The 20,833-nt window shown below is 39.9% G+C and overlaps 1 protein-coding gene across 1 annotated transcript in view; it reads right to left on the bottom strand.

Moving 5' to 3' along the window:
* Window positions 1-20,833, bottom strand: part of BMPR1B (bone morphogenetic protein receptor type 1B) — a 278,304-nt gene that overhangs the window by 30,685 nt on the left and 226,786 nt on the right. Inside the window, exon 4 of the mRNA XM_068402616.1 lies at window positions 1,046-1,205. Coding sequence (XP_068258717.1) covers window positions 1,046-1,188 — 143 coding nt within the window. The 5' untranslated portion in view covers window positions 1,189-1,205. The remainder of the gene's footprint in view (window positions 1-1,045; window positions 1,206-20,833) is intronic.

Below are 20,833 nucleotides of genomic sequence, written 5' to 3'. Positions count from 1 at the left end.
TGAAGAGCTGACACAATGTTAGGTTGTCTCACCTCAAACAGCACTGCATACCCAACCAGCACATCCAGCTGGGCTCACATCTGTGCCCTGCTTTGATGCTTCTCACATTCCCACAGCTCCACTAGGCTATAGCTGATGGTGAACATCTCCAGTATCTCACCTGCTCTAAGTAAGCAGAAAAGTTTAAATTCTCCACCTGGAACATGAAGAGCTCACCCCTACTTTGCTGCAGCTAAGGCAAACTGTACCTGCACCTCAAGCCAGGACAGAGGTGCTTGACCACTACTCTCATTCAACAGCAATAGTACGTGTGCAGCAAGAGCTGCTTTTGGGTGGATGAACAGCAGCTCGGTCCCACCACAGGTATATCCTCAGTTTCCTCTGCTGCTTCAGGCAGCGTCAGTGCAACACAGAGCAAGGCTGAGCCTTCAAGGGTGACTGTGCACAGGTGGATGTGCCTCTCCCCCAGGCAGGCAGAAGGATTTAATCTCTGAGGAAGCAGAATCCAACCCAAATAAGAAGTCTAGTACTCTAAACAGAAAACCAAGCAGAAGACTATAGCTAGTATAAGAAAATACTCAATACTTCACCTCAAGAAAAAGCACTTTCCTTTTAGCACGGAAGCAAGAAAAAAAACAAAGTCTTGAGGACTTACAAAAGATAGCTCAGCTATTCCAAAGACACACACCAAGAGCAGAGAGTGATTATAAATTTGTAAGCATGTACAGACATTTCAATATATATCCATTAAGTCTCCTCTCATTAACTGCATGCACCTTTAAAAACAAAATTATACCTTCAGAATATTTCATATGCAATGAATTAATGCAAGTATTATCTAAAACTTTAAAGATGTGAACATGCTAACATAAAAATGTGTAGCTGATATCTAGGTAAAAATTAACTCTAATTTTTAGCCACAGTGTATAAACAACTCATTTACATATTGCTGCTTAAACAAAAACTGCAATATCCAACTTGGGACTGCTGAGCTACCATAAACAGTTTTTCCCATGTTTCACCACCAAATATATATCCTACAAACCTGCAGGTGCTGTTGACTGAGTCCTCAGGACAGTGGTGGTGGCACTGACAGGACAGCTTCTTCTGCGGAGGTGCAGGAGCTGTGCTCTCACCATCTTCTTTTCGGGTCTCCACGCTCAACTTGCCAGAACTTCGCAAGGGCATGTTGTCTAGAAAATTGGCTGTAAAGGGGGAAAAAAAAAGACATGGTTCTCAGCTGGATTGCAAGACTTGGAATGAAGGGTTTAAAGTATTTCTACCCATCAAAATCTAAGGAAGTTATTTGAACTGGGTGTTCACCACAGAGCAGTTTTCTGTAGAAGCCTCTGAAATGGTCACTGTGGTGTCTGAGGCTTATTGGGGCTCAGTGGTGTTAGACCACAGACGCTGATGTTCTGCTGCTGCCAGCATTGCAAAAAGAGATGTTGTGCTTCTCAGACTGCACAGCACAGCTTTTCTCCTATTGCTTTACACAGGTCAAATCCTTGGTTACACCTTTGTGCTTTCTTTGTCTCTATACTTGGCATGCATCTACATCCACTGAACCCTATAAAAATGAGTGGGATTTACAGTACTCAAGGCAGAGCAGAACACAGGCATATAATTTAACAAAGATATAAGAGCAAGTGATGTCCCTTCAAGTTCAACAGTGCTTTCTCTCACTGAATTGCATAAGCACTACTTGGAAAACAAGGGAAAATAGTTCATTTCTATAAAAAAAATTCTATAAACAAAGTAAAAGGCAAGAATGTGTTTTAGAATGAACAATGCTGAAATACACGGAGGTAATTACTTCTAAAAAATATCAGAGTACTGAATCCCCATGGTGCTGGTGGAGTACAGCTAGAGATGCTGGTGATGGGCTAGGAGCTGTTTAAGAGACTTGCTTCACCCCCCACCCCCCCACAAGCTCTACTCATAAATATCAGCTTTCACTGCTTGTGAATATTTTAAGCCTCAAAGACAAAAATGAGATCAGCATGAAAAGCTTCAACTGGCAGTTTCTCACTTTCCTTTTGCTTCCCTATAAGAACTCTTACTAAAGGGTCGTTTAGGAACAACTGTCTCCAACAGAGTAGTTGAAGAGCAGGCTTGAAAATCTTGATTTACTTTTAAATCTTTAGAAACAACTGGCATTATTATTATTTTGTTTGGCTCCTGAATTGCTGCTTTGACTCTTATTAAAATCTTCCCCAAACCTCCATCACCAGTACCGATATATTGTGGAGCTGACAGAAAACTGTATCCTTTCCAGCACCCTACAGAGAGATGGGGTGGGCAAACAGGCAGAGGTGATGGGAACAAGTAGCTACAGTTCAGGGTTTGGATGGTAAGCAAAAAACAAGGCGAGAGCAGGCTGAAAGGTCCTGAAGCAGTGAAAGGCTGGAGGGAAGAGCAGGGCTGCTCAACCAGCCCATGCCCTTAGGAGGACTAACAAAGTCCAGTCTGTGCTCCTGGGTGCGTGGGGCCAGTCAGTGCCCCGAGCACATGTGTGCACATCGTGCCTCCCAGCTGCACACCCCTCCTCTCCTGTGCCAGCTCTGGCAGGAAAGCCCTGCAAAGGGACAGGCGCTGGCAACAACTGGCAGACAGGCTTTAGTTGTCTTAGTGTAACAAGAAACATGCAAGCTTGTCCCTAGCAAACCAGGGAAAAGCTGAAATTTGTTAGCTCTGGGAAAAGTGGGGCTTTGCAGTTAAGAACAGCTCATTTAGAGAGGTGTTAACTTTTTGAACATTATAGCCCTTCCATTCCTTCCATATTCCTTGCATAAGAGGCATATTAATAATATTAAGGTGATACACATGAAAGACAATCATTCACCATATCAGACTATAATACCTATGAAATACGAAACTCATGCGGCTTGATCTTTGCTCAGTACTGATGTATTCCACTGAAACCAACTCAGGATTTTTAATTAGCTCACCTCTTCTTAAAGTCAAACCAGAAAACTAGTTACAAAACATATACAAACTATGGGCTTGTAACCTTTGTGCCCAGCATCAAGCCAGAAATTAGATCCGTGACACAACTGGATACTGAAGTCCCACACTGTTTTTACTAACATTGGCAAAATGAGAACTAAATGAATTAGGTCGCTCGAGATGCATTCTGTATCTGCGTACTCATAGTTGTATCTCAAGGTGCAGTCAAGGATTTTCAGACTTCAAGCTCATGAGGCAACTGAGTGAAATAGTTTGCTCTGTGTACCATTTCCAGGGCTCTTTTTACAAGCTATCTACAATTTCAGCAGGGATCTTTTCTCAGCAAGGAGTGGAAAAAAAAAGGCATTTTACACCTAGCATTAAAAAAAAGGAAAGGTTTAATTACACATTTGAAAGTGGCTGAAGATGTTAAGTTTAGACGACTAAATACTCTCCTCATAATACATAAAACTGTAGGTCATTCCTTTTTTCAACAAATGTGTAAGGCAGTCATACTCCAGCGCAATCTGTGCCCATCACTCATCAGGGATGTTATCATGAACAGCTTCTGCAGAACTTGTCATAAACAACAACAGCTTACATCCTGGCCCTGGTTGTAGTCTTAGGTAAAATAAGACAGGTGAGAGCTGCTGAATTAAGAGACTGAAACTGAAGTACCATTAAAGCGTGGCCAGAGATGAAGTTTTGTTTTTAGAAAACTTAGGACAAATAGGCTGGCATTCCAATTTACGCTTTACAAGAATTTGAAGTAGGGATGTAGCCTAAGATTTTGCTTTCAGCTAATGCCCAGGGTCAAAACTAGTGTAAAATCATTGCAGTTTACTGTCGAATACATTAAATTAAATTAAAAGAGGTAGGAATAAGATACTTTCAATCAGGCCCTTTCCTATCTTCTAAAAAGAAAAACTCTTCTCATGTCATTCTCTTGCTCCTTTTTCATGCTTTAAATTCCTGTCTGCTAGATAAAGATAGGCAGACCTTTTGCCTACGAAATTCAGATGTCTCACCCAACAGATGACTGTGGAACATGTAAGAACTCTTGTTCTCCCACTCAAGAGTTAAGTTTCAACAAGGTTTTTTGAATTCTACGTCTGCTTGACTTTGGAGCAGAAATATTTTCAGCAGTCCCTTCCCCAAAACGTAAAGTGTAGGGAGAAACCCACAAGAGCTTTCCAGTTTGGCATCAAGTTCCTCCTGATTTCAGGTGTGAAACGCACAGTTTGGGACAGTGCACAGCTGACTCCTCTTGCATTTGCTGCTGTGCTGTAACAAGCTCATGTTGGCCATGCAGCCCTGGCTCTGTCTAGGGATTAGAAGCCCTTTGGCTTTTGAAATCTCTCCTAAGGAGCTATGTCCAAGTGCCCTGAAAGCAAAGGATTTCAGGCTATTTAAATCTGGCTGGTTCTCTGCTGTAGCCTATTCTGTTGCAGCCTGCTTATGGACAGCTTCCCATCGCCGATGAACTGAGCACAGTTTAGCACAACTGCAGAAAAACAGTGGTGTCAGAAACAAGGTTATTGTAGTCTGCTGAGAAACTTACTGACTGCATCAGGGAATTAATCAAAACAGCTGAGAGCCTTAAGGTCACCATCAGACTGGTATACTTTCACCAAATTTAGTTGATTTTCTCAGCTTCTCTCTCTTTTTCCACTAAAATTCACCAGCATGTACAAAGCACCTTCCACCATGAGGACAGGCAGGCAGCCACCAGGCCTTTTATGTCTCTTTGGAGTACTGCTCCTGAGAAATATTTCCCTGTGTAGGGCTGGGACCACTCAAAATTGTGATGTGATGGCCTCTGTTATGCATCTCTTCCTGAGAATGGGGCTGTGTGCTCAGAAGCAGCATGCTACTGTTGGTTTTTTCCAAATGTGTTAGTGTGTCTCTCTCAACAAGCTTTGCTTCACCAGAGCTCCTTTATCATAAACCCAAGGCAGTCTTTACAGAAAGGAACATCTACAGAGATCCTGAAGCCAGGAGAAGGAAAATGAGGAAAATAAAGGGCTGTAAAATGAAAGCATTATCCTGGATGACCATGAGAATGACTAATGTCTAGTCTAAACCCCTATTAATCTCCATGCCAACAAATAATCCTTCTTAGACATATTCTTCCATTTTGCCTCTCATCCCTCCTAGACTTCATGGTAATCTATGAGCACTAATCTTATGCATCTAAATACTAACTTTCTCACGTGAGAAGTGGCAAGACCCTTCATGGTTTTTCAGTTTGTTTTGCTATAATTTTTTAAAATTATAAAGAAGTGATCACAGATCCCCACTCCACAACCAAAGTGAAGTAACCATCAGGGTGAATAATATCTTGGTTTTAAATAATGCTGTTTAATGTTGGTTTAACAGGTCTGTAGACCATGGTACCTTGCACACAAAAGGAAAATCACCTATTTAAGCTTTGCATTGACTCATGTAGGTGCAAAAATAATTTGATCTAGAGAGCCCATCTCTTAGTGTACATTCAGTCCTCAAGCTCTCTGCTGTGGCTGCCAATAAGTATGCCAGCCCCTGCCAACCGTAGCCATAGTTATGCAATTTGGACAGTGATTTCTCCACTAGAATCTGGATAAAGCCCAGTAACTCATTTCACACCGGCCCACAGCCATCAGATGGTAATGACTTTTGGGCACTGCTCTGATTCAACAAGTCCGGTAACGTAGGAGGTGAAAAGCACTGTATTCTGTTACTCAGTATTCTGTAGTCCAAATCTTAAGCCACTCTGTTCCCAAAGGATGAATAATTAGCAATAGTTATCTTAACAGATTGATTTCTGTGCCACAGCTGTGTGATTTATGTGCTGTCTATGCAGTGAAAAAGCAGGTCTTCCATGACCTCACATGAGTTTGTCAGGAGTAAAAGTCAGACTTGCTCCTTCCTGAAACAGATGCTAGGGGCCACAAACATGTCTACTCAGAAAAGAAATTGGTATCGGAAGGCTGTGCTCACTCTTCTTTCTACATAGGGTATTTGAAGCCTCAAACTAATGCAGTACCATCCATTCACATTTGCCCAGGCCAGTAACAACAACGTTTGACTAGCAACAGCACGCACTGATGGGGCGCAATGTTCACTGCTTCACAGCAGGTACACACCTAGGAAGCTTTGCACATCATGGAACGGCCATTTCAACTGCTGCTTTGGACTGCAAATTAAGTACCCTTACATAAACGTGTCTGAACAGTAATTAAAAAAAAAAGCCACCCAAACCGCAAAAGAAAATCAGTCAACTTGATAAAACTGTTGTACATAAATTTTAAACTACAAGGTTACTTCATCTATACCCTGCACTAGCCTATACTGTTTGTGTGCTCTTCCTCGAATCATACTTTTAATAAAATACGAAACTATCATGCAACACCCTGCTAGAGTTTCCTATGCCATATCATAAACTACAGCCTGATGACTTCCCACCAGGCCAGGGTTATACTATCAACATGATTGTTTTAAGAGAAAGGGAAATAACTAACTGCTAACTCACTGTACTTCACAGTCATCAGATAAAAGAATTTCCATGGGATATTTTTTGGCAAATAGTCAGCAATGAAAACACAGTGCAGTTAAAGAATTTGAAATAAATTACACCTCTTAACTCAGCCTGATCTACTGTGTAAAATAGTCAAGAGGTAATAGTAAAACACTTTTTATTGGTGACAATCACACAACAGAGCAGGAAAAATGGATCATGACAGTTTCTCTTTGCTGGATATTCAAGGCTACCATAAATCTCGAGGAAAGGTCAGATGCTGAGACCTGCATATTTTTGATCCAAAACCACAGTAAATAAAACCTGTCATGAAAGCAACATGCTTTCCTTTTCAGTGCGTGGCTGCATTGCACTAGTGAGCCCAAACTGAGGTTGGTATCAAATGGTGTTTGAAAATAGCTGTACTCTCATATACATCCACTGTAACAAACTGGCATACTAAAAAAAATGTAGCATTGTTGGGCTTATCATGTATGATTTGCTTCATTCCCCGCCTATGCTGGATTTCCTGTACACCAAAGTACGCAGAACCTACATGTTGCTCCTTCTCATCTGTATAGTTCAAAATTTGGTATGGTTTTGCTTCTATTCATGATGCAAATAAACAAGGTTTACAATCTGATGTAATTTTAAACCATCTATCAAAGTAGATTTCTTAAAAACTGTTGCTGTCCATATTCATAGAATTTCCACCTAGTGCCAATATAGCTACATGTATATGGCACTACTTTAAATAATGTATTTATTTTTCAGAAATTGCTTTTGCATTTGGTTTGAAAAGGATAAACACCCTTCTCCAAAAAGTCTGTTTAAACCATCTTAATCACACATGATATTATTAGCTAAATTCATTAAGTTCAGCATGGAATATAACAAGCTGTGACAAAGCCACTGAGACAAGACCCTTCAAATTAATACTCATACCATACTACTTGCAACTTAAAAATGCAAAGTCTTCTTTGGTGTCACAGCCCATAGAAAATGCACATGTAATTTGCTGTCCACCATTACATCACAGTTTGATTGAGTGTTACTTTTTCCTGGTTTCCTCTCATTTCTGCTAGCCACAGTTAATCTTTGACACATTTTTCATTTGGAAGAAAATGAGAATTGGTTGGCACATTTTTCATAGTATGAGATAGCATACCAACAGAATAGGAAAAAAAAGCACAAAAAGCAGACTTTAAAATTTCCAAAGGAAAGTACATGCAAAGTGTTTTGGCCTGCCAGCTTGGACTCAGTAAAGTCTACCCCTACCCACTGTAATTCTCCATTAAAGAATTTTCCCAGCTCTGTCAAATCTCTCACTTAATTCTACTGTCTACAATCCTTTGGTTCCATCTATAAATGTTCCATGACAAAGAAAAGCTTTTAAAATATAAGTACGTTTTAAATTTTTTTAAAGATGAATGAAAAGGTATTTCACATAATTCCCATTAAGATATCAACATATTTTCTTTATTTCTAATCTCTTTTCAAGAGCCACATTTTACACAGCAAAGGTAAAATGTGGTGGAGCTACCACCATTCTTTTCTAAATTGTGTGTTCTTGTACAATTCAAAATGAACAAATGCTTTGCAAACATTTGTGTAAAAGCCCTACTGTTTTGTGCATGTATTAGGATAACAGGTAACAAAACTGGAGCAGTGAGGTGCAAATATTTCAGGAATACTAAGGTGAGATCCAGGGTCCGATCGGAGAATGACTGACTCTTCCGACTTCATGCCCAGAAGGATTTTGAGTCGTAACAGAGCATCACTTGAAAAAAAAGAAAAAAACAGAGGAGATGCAGGTGTAGCTAGATCAGACCTCTTCTAGTCTCCCCAAAGTGTTAGAATTGAAGGTACCACAAAATAATTAGAAAGGGATATTTATTTCAAAGGCACGCTAGCCTAGCTTTGTAAGACAACACACAGAAATCTAAGGTTTCCATGGTGGCATTACTTTATATATTGCTTCATTTATCAATTTGGTTCATATTGAGTGCCTACATTTACTTTACAGGATAGCTTCAGACAGAAAATAAGCTACTGAATATGTACAATGTACAAAGGCACATTAAAGGATAGTCTCACGTCTTCATCAAACTCACAATATTCCTTACCACAGAAAACAAAATTAACTATTTCAGTGAAAATGCTGAAGCAGTTTCCTTGAAAGGTTATTCTTCTCTTTCATCGCTTTTATGTACCTGAGCTTTTTAATCTCTTCCTCAACAGCATCTTGAGAAAACGTCTAGCTGTATGTAATCAAAACTCATGAAACTATGCCAGCTGCAAAACCCCATCTCCCAGCTATGAGCATCACCTGATCAAAACAGGGAATGGAAGCTCAGGTACAAAGATGTGAAACAAGCAGTCTGGATAAGAAGCTACAAACAGCAGAGTCTGTGCCACACTCTTCGTTTAGAAAATTTTTACGTAAAGAAAGATAGAAAGATTGCTGTTAACTTCCAAAGCTAGTTATTTCTGCTTTAAGCTGCAAGTCCCCGCATACACTTGCAGTTCCAAGCAGCAAACACTGAATGCCACCATCAGGAGATTACGCAAACATCACTACAAGTAATCTTGAAAACTCTTCTGAACACTAGAAACAGGGGAGATAAAAACACAGACGGGAAGCAATGAAATGTGATGTGATACCATTACTATTAGACTATGGTTTACTACCTGATCTTTAGGAAAGCATCAAAGATTGCAATGGAAAAGCTGTAGATTTTTACTTATTATCATTTCAGATGATATTTAGATTGAGGCATTCAGACAATGGCATTTAAAAGAAACAGCAATAGACAGCTTTGACAGCTTTGACCCTGTGGCTCTCTTAGATATGTTTAATAAATCATTGTCACTCCTGTTCACAATGAAAAGAAACCCAAGAGCACCATGCCAGTAGTTAAGACAAAAATAGTGCCTGGAAGATAAAAATATCAGCTAGCCATTTGCACCCCAACATCAAAGACTGCACCTGTATATTAAAATATAATTAGCATGTGCACACACCACGCTTGCAGAAGACAGTGCCAACACTATTCAGAGGTGCCAGTGCCCTTCTAAGTGACTGGGTTTGGCTGTTCACAAGCAGATGTGACGTTACCCCAGCTCAGCCTAAAGAGTGACCTAATTCACAAATCACAAACTCCTTTCTCAATCCTACTACGTTGGAGTTCTTCCCTCTCACTTCGCATAAGAATAAATTAAACAATGTAGACATTCAGAAAACGGAAACTGTCATATAGCTAGCTTATGGCATAAGCATGCTGTATTTTTAATGGCTTTTTAAAAATTTTATGGCCAAACATATATAACTGTCTTTAAACTTGGTTTATTGATTAGCTATCACAAATGCTTCCGAAATCATGGGGGTGATGATGCTTCCTACCAACTCCCCTTCCCACTTTTCCTCAAGTGCCTGTCTATCTCCCAGAAGGACAGATTATTTAGTGTCTGAAAAAAATCACTAGTATATTTCGATAATTTTTCATGGGCAGATGCCACTGGCATCCCCAAATCCCATGTGTTTATGGCACACTCAGCAACTAACTGTTGCTCAATGAAGCGCTCAAGGATCTGCAAGAATTTTTCTTCCTGGAAGCAAAGGCCACCCTGCCAGGTCACCAGGCCAAGCAGTGTTTTAAGTAGTTGAACAAGTGACAGTATAAATTCTTGCTCTGTTCAGCTGCCAAGGCAGGGATTGAATTGAACTGACTGCTGCTACTGTTGGCCTCACCACACACACTGAGTAGGGATTTGAACTGCATGTGCAGAAACCGTAAGCGATGACGAAGATCTTGTGTTCACAAAGGAGGGTTGCGGAACAGATCTTATCTTCTGCAAATGTGGCCAAATGCAACAGAAAGTGTCATTGACTTATTCACTTTGTCAGAAAACAAATAAATCCATTTAAAGGGGGAGGAAAGCATCTCTACTACAAACCAAAATTAATTGCATGCATGGAACAACAATAATCAATTTTGACCGCAGACATAAGCACTACAGTTTTCCTGAAGTGTTCAAGTAGCCTAAAAGCATTTCCCTGTCTGAACGCTTCAGAGCATTTGCTGAGCTCGTGTCCGGGCGGCCCGATGCCCCTGCTGCCAAACCATCAGCCGGTCCTCATGGGCAGGCCGCCACGCTCACCCACCCACTCCGCTCTCTGGAAGAGAAGGAACCAGCCGCCAGCCTCACTGGGTTTGCTTGCTCTGTTTTTTTCCAAAGTCATATGGCTACATCTTCATAATGCACTTCATAAAGCACCTCAAAGTCTAAGAAAGGTGAATTGCAAACACCCTTAAGACTTGTATCCGACATGCTCTTCTCCTTGACTAGAAGTTTTCAAGAGCTGCGTGACCACCTTTCTCTAATTAGACTTTCTCTACAGAGCATGAGGCAAGAAACAATTCTGGTCAAATGTAAAACACTTTTTTTTTCAGCACCCAGACATATAGGAAACAGTGATGAAAAGTTTTAGGAGAGAAAGTACAGTTGTTTTTATTATTTTTCCAATTAACTAGTATTTAAAATGTTTAGAATAGATGCAGCATTTTTAATAAGCATTATTGGCATACCATGCACTACAGATTGCCAAAGTACCTTTAAAATTAGACAGAAAGGTGTCTATTGCTAAGGCTAAAACCAGTCCCAGCTCTGTAATTCATCCTCAAAATGCAAACCTGGCATCAAAATCGGTCTATTATTGCCAAAACATTCATTTTTAAATTAACTTCAAACCCAAAGATTAATATAAAAGCACAGTTCAAGAGAAAAAGAGAAACATCTTTTTAAATTCATTGTCAGGCTGAATGCCAATTACCAGGTTTTCTAAAAATCTCTTTTTTTTTTTTTCATTCTTCACCAAAAAAGAAAACAAGAAATCTTTTGTTTTATCTGCAGTATTTTCTCCATAAACCTACCACCTCTCTCCTTACAACTAAAGTAATCGAAGTGCACCTAAAGGTCTGGAGCACACCCCTGACACCATACGATGACCCAAAGTCCAAGTGAATGAATAGGAAATCTCCCGTATGCACACCCCCCATGCAAGAATTGAAGTTTTAAACACACGACGGAGCGTGTCATGAGCAGCCGGCTCCCCACTGCCCTGTGGGGCAGCCCCACATCTTGCCAGCAAACCAACGATGCTGCTTTTTTTTGCAGTCACGGGTTTCCCTCTTTGACCTTTCTGCAAAACCCACTGAACTTGTGTCATTTTTTTTCCAGTCTCTTTAGTGTTTTGCTCAAACCAGGATTAAAAAAAAAAAAATTAAAAAGAAAAGAAAGAAAAAAGAAAAAGTAAAAAAGAAAAAGTGGGGAAAAGAGGGGGGGAAAAGCGCAAGTGCTTTGTGAGCTAAAAAGCTAAGCCGCCTACTTACACTGGGTTTCCGCGGGCTTGCTACATCGCCGCCAGATTCCACGAAGATGAGAGTCATGTGAGGAGGGAGAGGGCGGCTGGGGGGGCTCCGCTAAGCAAACACAGCACCGTGCGCTGGGCTAATCCTGCACCTGTGGCCTGTTATGCGCCAGTAAAGAAATGTAGTCCAGACTGCCTCTGCCTAATACGGCTCAGCTGTTTTTCGCTGTGCTCCCTTTGATTGTAAGCTGGCAAACAATATTATTTCAGCCAGGCGCAAAGCAGTATTCAGGCTACATAGGATATGACAGTAGAAAGGTGGAAGAAAAAAAGAAAATCCTGGAATTACAAATCAAATAAAGATTCTGAGCAATACAGAATTTGTAACTATTTCCAGATGGTTGATAGGGGCTTCCAAGGTCAGTATGTGAAATGCACACCAGAGCTGGAGCCTTCTGCTCCCCACCTCCCTTTAAAGAGGGGCTACCTGCGACACAGGATACACCACAGCAGCCTGGCTCTCGTTTATCCAACTCAGTAAGTGTCTTCCAACAAGCTCAATCACAAGAACGTTTCAATGTTTTTTTAGGCTTCCTCTTGTTTACTTTATAGGCAAAAGAAAAAAATGCTGATACAGAACAGACTATTAAAAGAGATGGCATACAACTAGCAATTTGTGATTTTTTTTTTCAGAGGAAGGGCCACCAAAGAGGTAGTGAAGTTGCCACCAGGATACGTAGGTTTTATCATAGCACGTCACAAAAAAAAGATAGGAAACTTGACAAAAACTATACACCAAGAGCAGCAAAATTTGGTCCCATAATGGAACGCTAGCAAGAATTCTACTCCAAGCTAGAGACATAACAGTTGAGAGTAATTAATTATTCTGAAATTTGTCTTACAAGTTGACTAACCACTGTTAAAAATTCCCTGTAACTGTGATCTGCACAGATACATTAACAAAAAAATATCATTTAAAAAACCCCACGCAGATTATTATTTCACATCATTGAAATAATTTAGTTAGCTTGTAACTTTAATGCAAGGAAAAGTAATCTGGTAATTGACATTTATTCAAGATAACGTGGTCATTTAATATACCACACTCCCTTCATGTAACACAAAAACAGCTATCATTTCCATGCTAGTATGTAACTGTTAGAGATGACCTATAGCTACTGTTACTAATCAGCTTTTTTTCTTTCTGATATTAAGCTGCAAACATCAGACACTGCAGTCAGAACATGCTCACAGCATTTTATACTTAAATGCTTTTCTCTACAAAATGATACTTCAGTTTCTGCTCCATCATTACCTAATCTAATTCCATGTTTGGAAACTGGTAATGAAAATTAAGAGATATCTACACATTCAGAACTATGTATCCAATTTCTTGTTGGAAGGTTTATTGCTGCTGTTGTTTACCAGTGGGATGATTTCCAAAGAAATAAGAGCTATATTCCTACCAGAAAATGCTCAAAACTAATCTGGAACTATATGAATTTTCAACTGATTTCGTACAGAAGGGCTGCCTCTTCAAGATGCTGAGTGAAACCAGTATGATTCCTAGTGCAATAACCAAAGACAGGTATCTGGATATTTGATTTGATCTACAGAGGAAAAGGTAAGAAACAACGCTTTATACAACATCAAAATAAAAAAGTTGCCTCCAATTTCCGCTTTCAAAAAATTTGCATATATTGTCTCTGCAAATACTTACTTCCTTTTTTGGAGCCTTACACATGCTTTTTTAAAGCAGAGGCAGTGGTTGAACTTCTCCATGCTGTTTGGTCTGTTTCTGCTGCATCCCTACTTTAGAGAGCCACTGGTACACGCTCACAAGACCATGCGAAAAAGATACATGACTTGCAATCTTCTGCCAATGCAATGCTGTGACATGATCCAGCTAGAAACTGCTTGAACTGCATGGTGGTGCTCCTGGCAGCCATCACGTTCCCCCTCTGCAGCCCTCCGAGGGCATCCGGCTTCTTCTACCTTGTGTCTCTTGTAGTCCATTCATGGGAACATACAATAAAAACATCTTCAGAGCTGTAAGTACTGTTTTGAATTTGCTTTCTTTGTATAGCGTGGCCTTTGCACCGTATGTGGTATTACCCAGACTGTGCTCCGTATCAGCCTGCTGTTCTCCAGCCAATATGAAGCTCAAAACCTACTTTTTAGATAACGTGAAAGCTCAGAAAAACAATGAAAAACATGGAAGCTGCAGCATAAATAAGACTGATATAAGTTTCTTTAAGTAGGAACAGCTTTCCTATACAGTTCCTTTTACAACCGGTCACCCGCCTAAATGTTTACATTTAATTAGCTTTTCAAACCAGTGGACTAGATGGCTGCAGAGACATAGGAATTAGGTATGGAGACTGCTTTGTAAATCACTAGTTAAATTCACCTAAACAGCAACAGCTAGCTGCTGGATTGCCTATTTGAAACCAGAACGTTGTCCTGGCTGAAATTCTTCAAGGGTGAGATCCATCTCACAACACTTGTATTTGCAATTTCCAATAAATACTCTTCTTGCAAGTTAAAAAATCTTAGGTAAAAGATCGTACTGACAAGCTGACAGAAGTATAGAAGAATATTAATGCTTAACACCATGAGGCATTGTTGCTCCCTATGTTATTTAAATTTCATGGACAAAGAAGCAACTTTTGTCCCCAAGGTAATAATAATACAGTATTTCCCATGGGTGGTAAAACTACTCCTTTTTTCTTTCTTTCCCCTCTCTCTTTCTGAAGCATGCACTTAACGCTATTACAAAGGAAAGCCTACCACTCTCCATTGAGGAACCAAGCCAAAGGACTTGTCAGGAAAATATAAAAAAAGGCTTCTTACTTTCATTAATACATTAAAATGTCATAAAAAAAAGCCCCAGGACAAAATACAGTAATTGCCAGCTGCCTAATTATTTTCTCATCCTGTTTCAGCCCTCAACACAATGCCTCCGTTAGGCTGCCTGCCAGTGATATTTGGAATATTAAAAATATCCAAAATTTCTGCAGAGATTTCATGTTGCAAAATGTGCTCTGATGGGCAAAATTGTAAGAGTAAACTGATATTATTTACTTTAAATGATGAGGGAAGCAAGACTACTGTGTGCTGTCAACTCACCCTTGGGTTTGTATCCATATTCGTAGAAGAACAGTTCAGTGATAGGAGGTTAGAGGTGGCCGAGGACAAATTTTGGTTCCCAATTAACACTACCAAGCCATGAAAGCCTTGTCTACCAGGCGCCATCACATACAAACTATCCTCCCACTGCACAGGGCCCTTGCTCTCTGCAGAGTTCAGTGTCTCCTGACTTGCTCAACAGTGTAAGCAGAGGGATCATTAGTTATGACTGGTAGAGTCTAGGAGATAATGTTGACTCTTATTTCAGGAACTATTAAGCTATAAACACTGCTCTGAAAGCCATTTATCTGCATTTTAAGATAAACAGAGAAGCTACTCAATTAAGTAGCTTGCAAGAAATAAGCTGCAGATGCCAAAGCGAGCGACTTTTAAATTCCAAAAAGGAAAATCTGTGCATTTAATAAGCACAACTATATACCACGAAATTACTGACATGGAAGTTCATAAGCAGCATAGCTTAACCACTCTGCAATGTCTGATAAAGAAATACAAATCAAAGTGTAATTACAAAAAAGTTAATTCCAAGCGATGTAAATTACATGCATTTACAATTTGCAAGTTACTACCGCAGATACCAGTTATGAAGTATAACATTATGAAGTGGCAATCCTTGTACTGCAGTATTTACATTTTATCTCCACATTGCTACAATTTGAAAATGAGATGCTACCCCAGACCTCTGCGAATGTGATAAATGCCGAAGCTGTCATGCCTGGATCTGCACTTGCTAGGGAGATCATTCTTACTGAGATAAGCAACCGAGTAGGAAATTATTTCGAGTCTTGCCAACTAACCAAATTTTTTTAACTGAATACTATTCATCTATTTGGACATATCTGTATGAGATCATTAAGATACTAGTTTATCAAAATTAAAAGCAAAAAAACCAACCTCAAACCACTAAAAAGCATACCCACAAAATAGTTTCCAGTATCCTTTAAAAAGATGTAAAATACAAGGTATTCTAAGCATCAAGAAAAAGATGGAAATTTTTTTTTTAGTCACAAAAATTAAAGACCTGATCTTTTCTTGCACTTCCAGGTGCCAGAGCTTTTCAAGCCAGCTCTGAGGTCAGACAGGGGAACACGCAGGTGCACTGCGCCTCGGCAGCTGAAAGCTTGCAAGGTTGCACCGGAATCTGATCCGCCCCCCTACATTCCTGCAGGCATTATAAACGCTCCCTGAAGGAATATTACCCTAATGCGGACTAATTTTCTGCAAACAGCCCCAGCCTCATTAAACCTCTTCTTTATCAGCATTGTTCAAAGCAGTTTTTCTGGTAATATTGAACTCCCTTACGCCCATCTAAAAAGAAAAGAAACTCCTTTTATGTTCTCTCCAGTATCATTTCTCCTATTCAGGTCCACTGGCACTACACAATAGATTCAATAAAAATATTCAGTTTCATCATATGGTAGTAATGTCCTAAAGACTATGACACAGAGATTAAGAGAGAGAGAGAGGTTCTGTTCCCATAGAGTAAAGAGACCACTCTCCAAACAGGATTTGATAGATTTATATGGGTGACTCACCTCAGCAAGCAGGCAAGCCCAAGTGAATTAACAGGCCAGTATTCCTAAAGCAGGTGTTTTCCTGGACCTTCAATTCTTCACGCTCCTGAAATGGCCTTGTATCCCTCCCTAGACAAATCCTTCTGCCTTCAGTGGGATCACACAGACTCTGTTCTCTTAACATGAATAGCCATTGCCACTAGAACGATTAAAAAAATTGAACGTGCTTTCACCCAGCTTTATCGTGGAGCCAAAACAAGAGCTACTCTGCATTCAAGCACCCAGCAAAGCAGCATAACAAAAAAGTGAGGTTATGACATGCAGAAACCAAAAGTGGATCCTCTTCCCAAAGTGTCAACTACCTGTGTGACCTTATCCCAGATGCTCCATGATGCACCTTGCCCATCTGCAAATCCTTGATGTGAACAATAAAGTTCTTTTAAAAGTGTTTCTGGTTTGCAGATGAAAATCATTATTACAGGACTGGCACAAGAACACCATTCCACAGGCATTCCTTCTTCCCCCACTCCATCCAGATTGCCCTGAATGGCCTGAAGCTCCAAATACAGCAGAGGATAACCAAATATAGAAAGAAGACGCAGCCATAGGATATATACCTGTCCTAACCACACACTCTAATAACAACCCTGAAATGATAAAACCAGTCGTATCGTAAGTTGCTTGCTCTGAGGAAAACAGCAGACCAAACAGTGCTGTATTTTCCAGTGACTCTTTTTGCTTGTTGTTCAATGTACAAACACCCAAAAGGGACTGCCAGGAATAAGGACACTGGGAAAAGGAGATGCAGGCAAAAGCACTGCGAGAAGGCAAGCCACGCATCCACAGTCTTTGGTCAGTTCAGTTCCAGCTGGTAGAGACTTTTTGAAAGAAAGAAATATAAATAAATAACAAGTATTTATATTATTTACATATATAAAATACATAGTAGAGCTAAACAATAAATATATAAATAAATAAATAACCCATGAGGGCGCCAAACTTGGGGAACAAAGAGTTAGTTACACTGAACAAATCACTGTGAAAATGAAATTATTTGACAATTGAAAATACCGCCACTATTCAATATGATAATGTCAATATAAGCAATGTAAGTATGAAAGCTATGGTCCTCACAGCCACTCTTCACATGTGCACGACGAACGCAAGTCTGTGGCATAACATTTTGATCACACGCATCTAACTATAAAATAAGGGACAACTTAAATGAAAATTGCTGTTCTTGAACAGACTTACGAAACATGCCAAAGCAACAGCCCTGCGGAAGAAACCAGCCACTCCCCACCCTGGACAACTCAGTTACAGCCCATACTGCAGAGACACAATGTGCAGTACTGTGCAGTGCATGGGCTCTGATGACCACGTGGTGCTAAGCACAGCAAGAATGACTGCTTATGCCCTCCCTACCATGCTGAAAAGAAAAATCTAAGTATCATATTTTACACCATTTATAAACAAAAGCAAAACAATGTTTCCCATATTTTTTTCTTCTGTTCCTCAAATCACTCTCTCTTCTTTCCCACTTTCCCTCAACCTACTTTCCTCCATAATGTTTTAAGCATTTATTTTCTTTTTCTCAGTCCTTTTTTTTGTATTTGTTTCTTTCTTCATGGACTTTTCTTTTACATAAACCAAGCAAGCTTCTTTCCAAAAACTCATTTCCCCCCCACTTATATTCCCCTGGACTGCCTCCCTCTCTCTCTCAGTTGCCTTTCTTCTATTCTCTTCTATAACCTGATCCCTCTTCCAGCCCCTCACTCCTCCCACTTCCCAATGATGCTTTGACAAGCTCACTGATATTTTTCCCCTTTATCTCTCACTTATGGTCTCCTGACTTCCTGAATGATTTATGTCAAAACCATCTGACCCCAACTCCTTCCTCAGCCTTTGTGCATCTGCCCCACTTTCACATCCCTTTAAAAGCACACACAATATGGACTTCCCAGTCCCAAACCAGGCACTTGCTGGCTCCCAGCTGGTATGTACCCATACACTCAGCATACCTGCAATGAGACACACTCAGTCCTCTACAGGAGGGCAACCTCCACATGTCCTTCCTCATGCTCCCCTGGGAAGGGAAGCCCTTCTCCCCTCCCAGGTTTCCCCCTGGGAAGCACCCTGAAATGACTGCTGCGGACTAGAGCAAGGGCAAGAGGAGCACTGCTACCCCCAAGGAGAAGGAGAAGCAAACTGGAGACACGCAACAGTCCTCCAATGCAACGTGTTGCTTGCCAAGTCCCTAACTGACATGACAAGCTGCCTTCTCTTCCTTGATCAAGTTTTTTGGGTTTGTTTTTTTGGGGTTGGTACGCTTTTTAGAGAAGATCCAGATAAGAAAACAGAGGCTGCCGTCTAGTCATTTCAAATGAGATCCCATCTGAAGTTCACCAAGCTTCCATTAGCCCATTAGAATTTAATTAGAAACCTTGACTTCAGCAGAAGTCTACGAGAAGTTACAACTAATGCCAACAAAATAGCGTGGGTCTTCCAGAGACCTCAAATGAAATTGCAAGGAAGTGACTATGCTCACCGATATGAATTTAAAAAAAAAAAACAAAATTAGATTTTTCTTTCCCTTTTCTTCTTTTTAGCTATTTTAAAGAGATGGAACTTGTCATCCAGCTGAAGTTTCATTTCTCTCAGCTCCAGTCAATCTCTAAAAATACTCCAAGTCATAAGAACAAGGGGCCTACAGCAAATATGTGTTTCAAGCTGAGATGCTGTGTAATTTCAGAGAGAAAGAAAAATATTTTCCCAAGCTTTCAACTTCTCATTCATATAAAATAGTTTATTTTATAGCTAGGTAAGGATGTAAAATTAAACTTCTTCATTAGTCTAATGTACTGTAACCCACTATAAATACTGTTAACATAACTAAATGCATGAATTGTGCAACGTTTTCCATCAGAATATGTAAGGGAACAGATGCCAAATATAGGGTAAAAAACCATAAGAAGCCAGCTTTCTTCTATAAAATAGCAGAATTCTTAAAGAATGTGTTGGTGGTCAAGTCTCTGACAAATAAGAGGTTGTTTCCATGTTACACAGCCTGACTATTGGTCTGATCAACCTTAACTAAGGAATAAGAAAAAGTATTTGGATATTCTGTCAATAAGCACAGGGAGTATTATTTTCCTATAAAGTCATCTGAAATTACTCCCACCCAGCTTGTATTTCTTATTGCTGTTCTTCTAATGCAGGGCTGCTACATTAATTCCCTAATCAACTCTGCAATAGTGGAATGATTTTCTAAATCCCTTTCTGGGGTGGGGACCGTACCAGATAAAACAACCAGTATCAATGAGTTGCAGCCAGATGGAGAAGGAAGAGGGTAAAACCAGTTTTTAAGGATGGATGTGACGACTCTAGACATTCACACACTTTCCTACATGAAATAATTTATATTTCTACACTGCTTTCCTTTCTGAAGTAGCCTCCCCTTGGACAGAAGGTAGTGAACAAAAGTACCACCTCTGTGAGCTAAAGAACTGGGCTGATCTCCACGCCCAGGTTGCAGAAAAAATCCTTCAAAAAAGGCTAGTTGATTTGCCCCAAGAAAGAATTAACATTTTTTGCTCTATGTTACCACCATGTCCAAGGAAATGCAGTTAAAAGATTTAGTAATACATTCAGCAGAAAGTCAATGTAAACGCTTAAATATGTGTACCATCAGAAAATATGTCAGTTTTAATAATTGTCTTCTGTAAAATACACCATAGTTAGGTTGCAAGTAATTAACTAATCTTACTCAAAAATTATTTCTTTAGAATACTGCACTTGCAGGTCCACATATCTGCAATGCCTACTTTGTTCACCGACAAAAATGACACATAACACAGACGGCACAAACCCAAGAATGCCAATCGGAAATTCAGCTGCAACTCCGACTAATGTTTGCCAAATGGATAATGAACTACGGTTCTAGGATACTCTTCAGCTGTGAGGCAGCATTCAAGCTGCTGGGCTGTATCAAGAAAAGTAAGAGGGACTATACTGGAGAGGAAACATCATGGGTACTCTCTGTTAGCTTCATCTTGGAAGTTGGCTTAAAACTGAAGTTCAAAACCCTGCCTCCTAAAATGAGAAAAACATGACACTGAACATCAAGCCTAGAGATTGTGGATGTGTTGGTAGGCTATACACATTACTTCTTTACTAAATGTTACCCACCTAACCTCAAAACAAGCAAGAATGAAGCTTTTAATAACTACCTGAAAGAATGAAGTTAATAAATTTATGTTCAGAAAAGTCCAGAATATGCTCTGAGAGAAAAAAATACTTTCTTGTACAATCAACTATGTATTTTTGTTACTCGGCAACAGAATTTCTTATATGAAA

This window comes from Nyctibius grandis, chromosome 6, assembly GCF_013368605.1.
Source record: "Nyctibius grandis isolate bNycGra1 chromosome 6, bNycGra1.pri, whole genome shotgun sequence".
In the NCBI taxonomy this organism is placed as follows: Eukaryota; Metazoa; Chordata; class Aves; order Nyctibiiformes; family Nyctibiidae; genus Nyctibius; species Nyctibius grandis.
The sequence above is the reverse complement of the archived record's forward strand: the minus strand, read 5'-3'. Positions and strand labels throughout refer to the sequence as shown.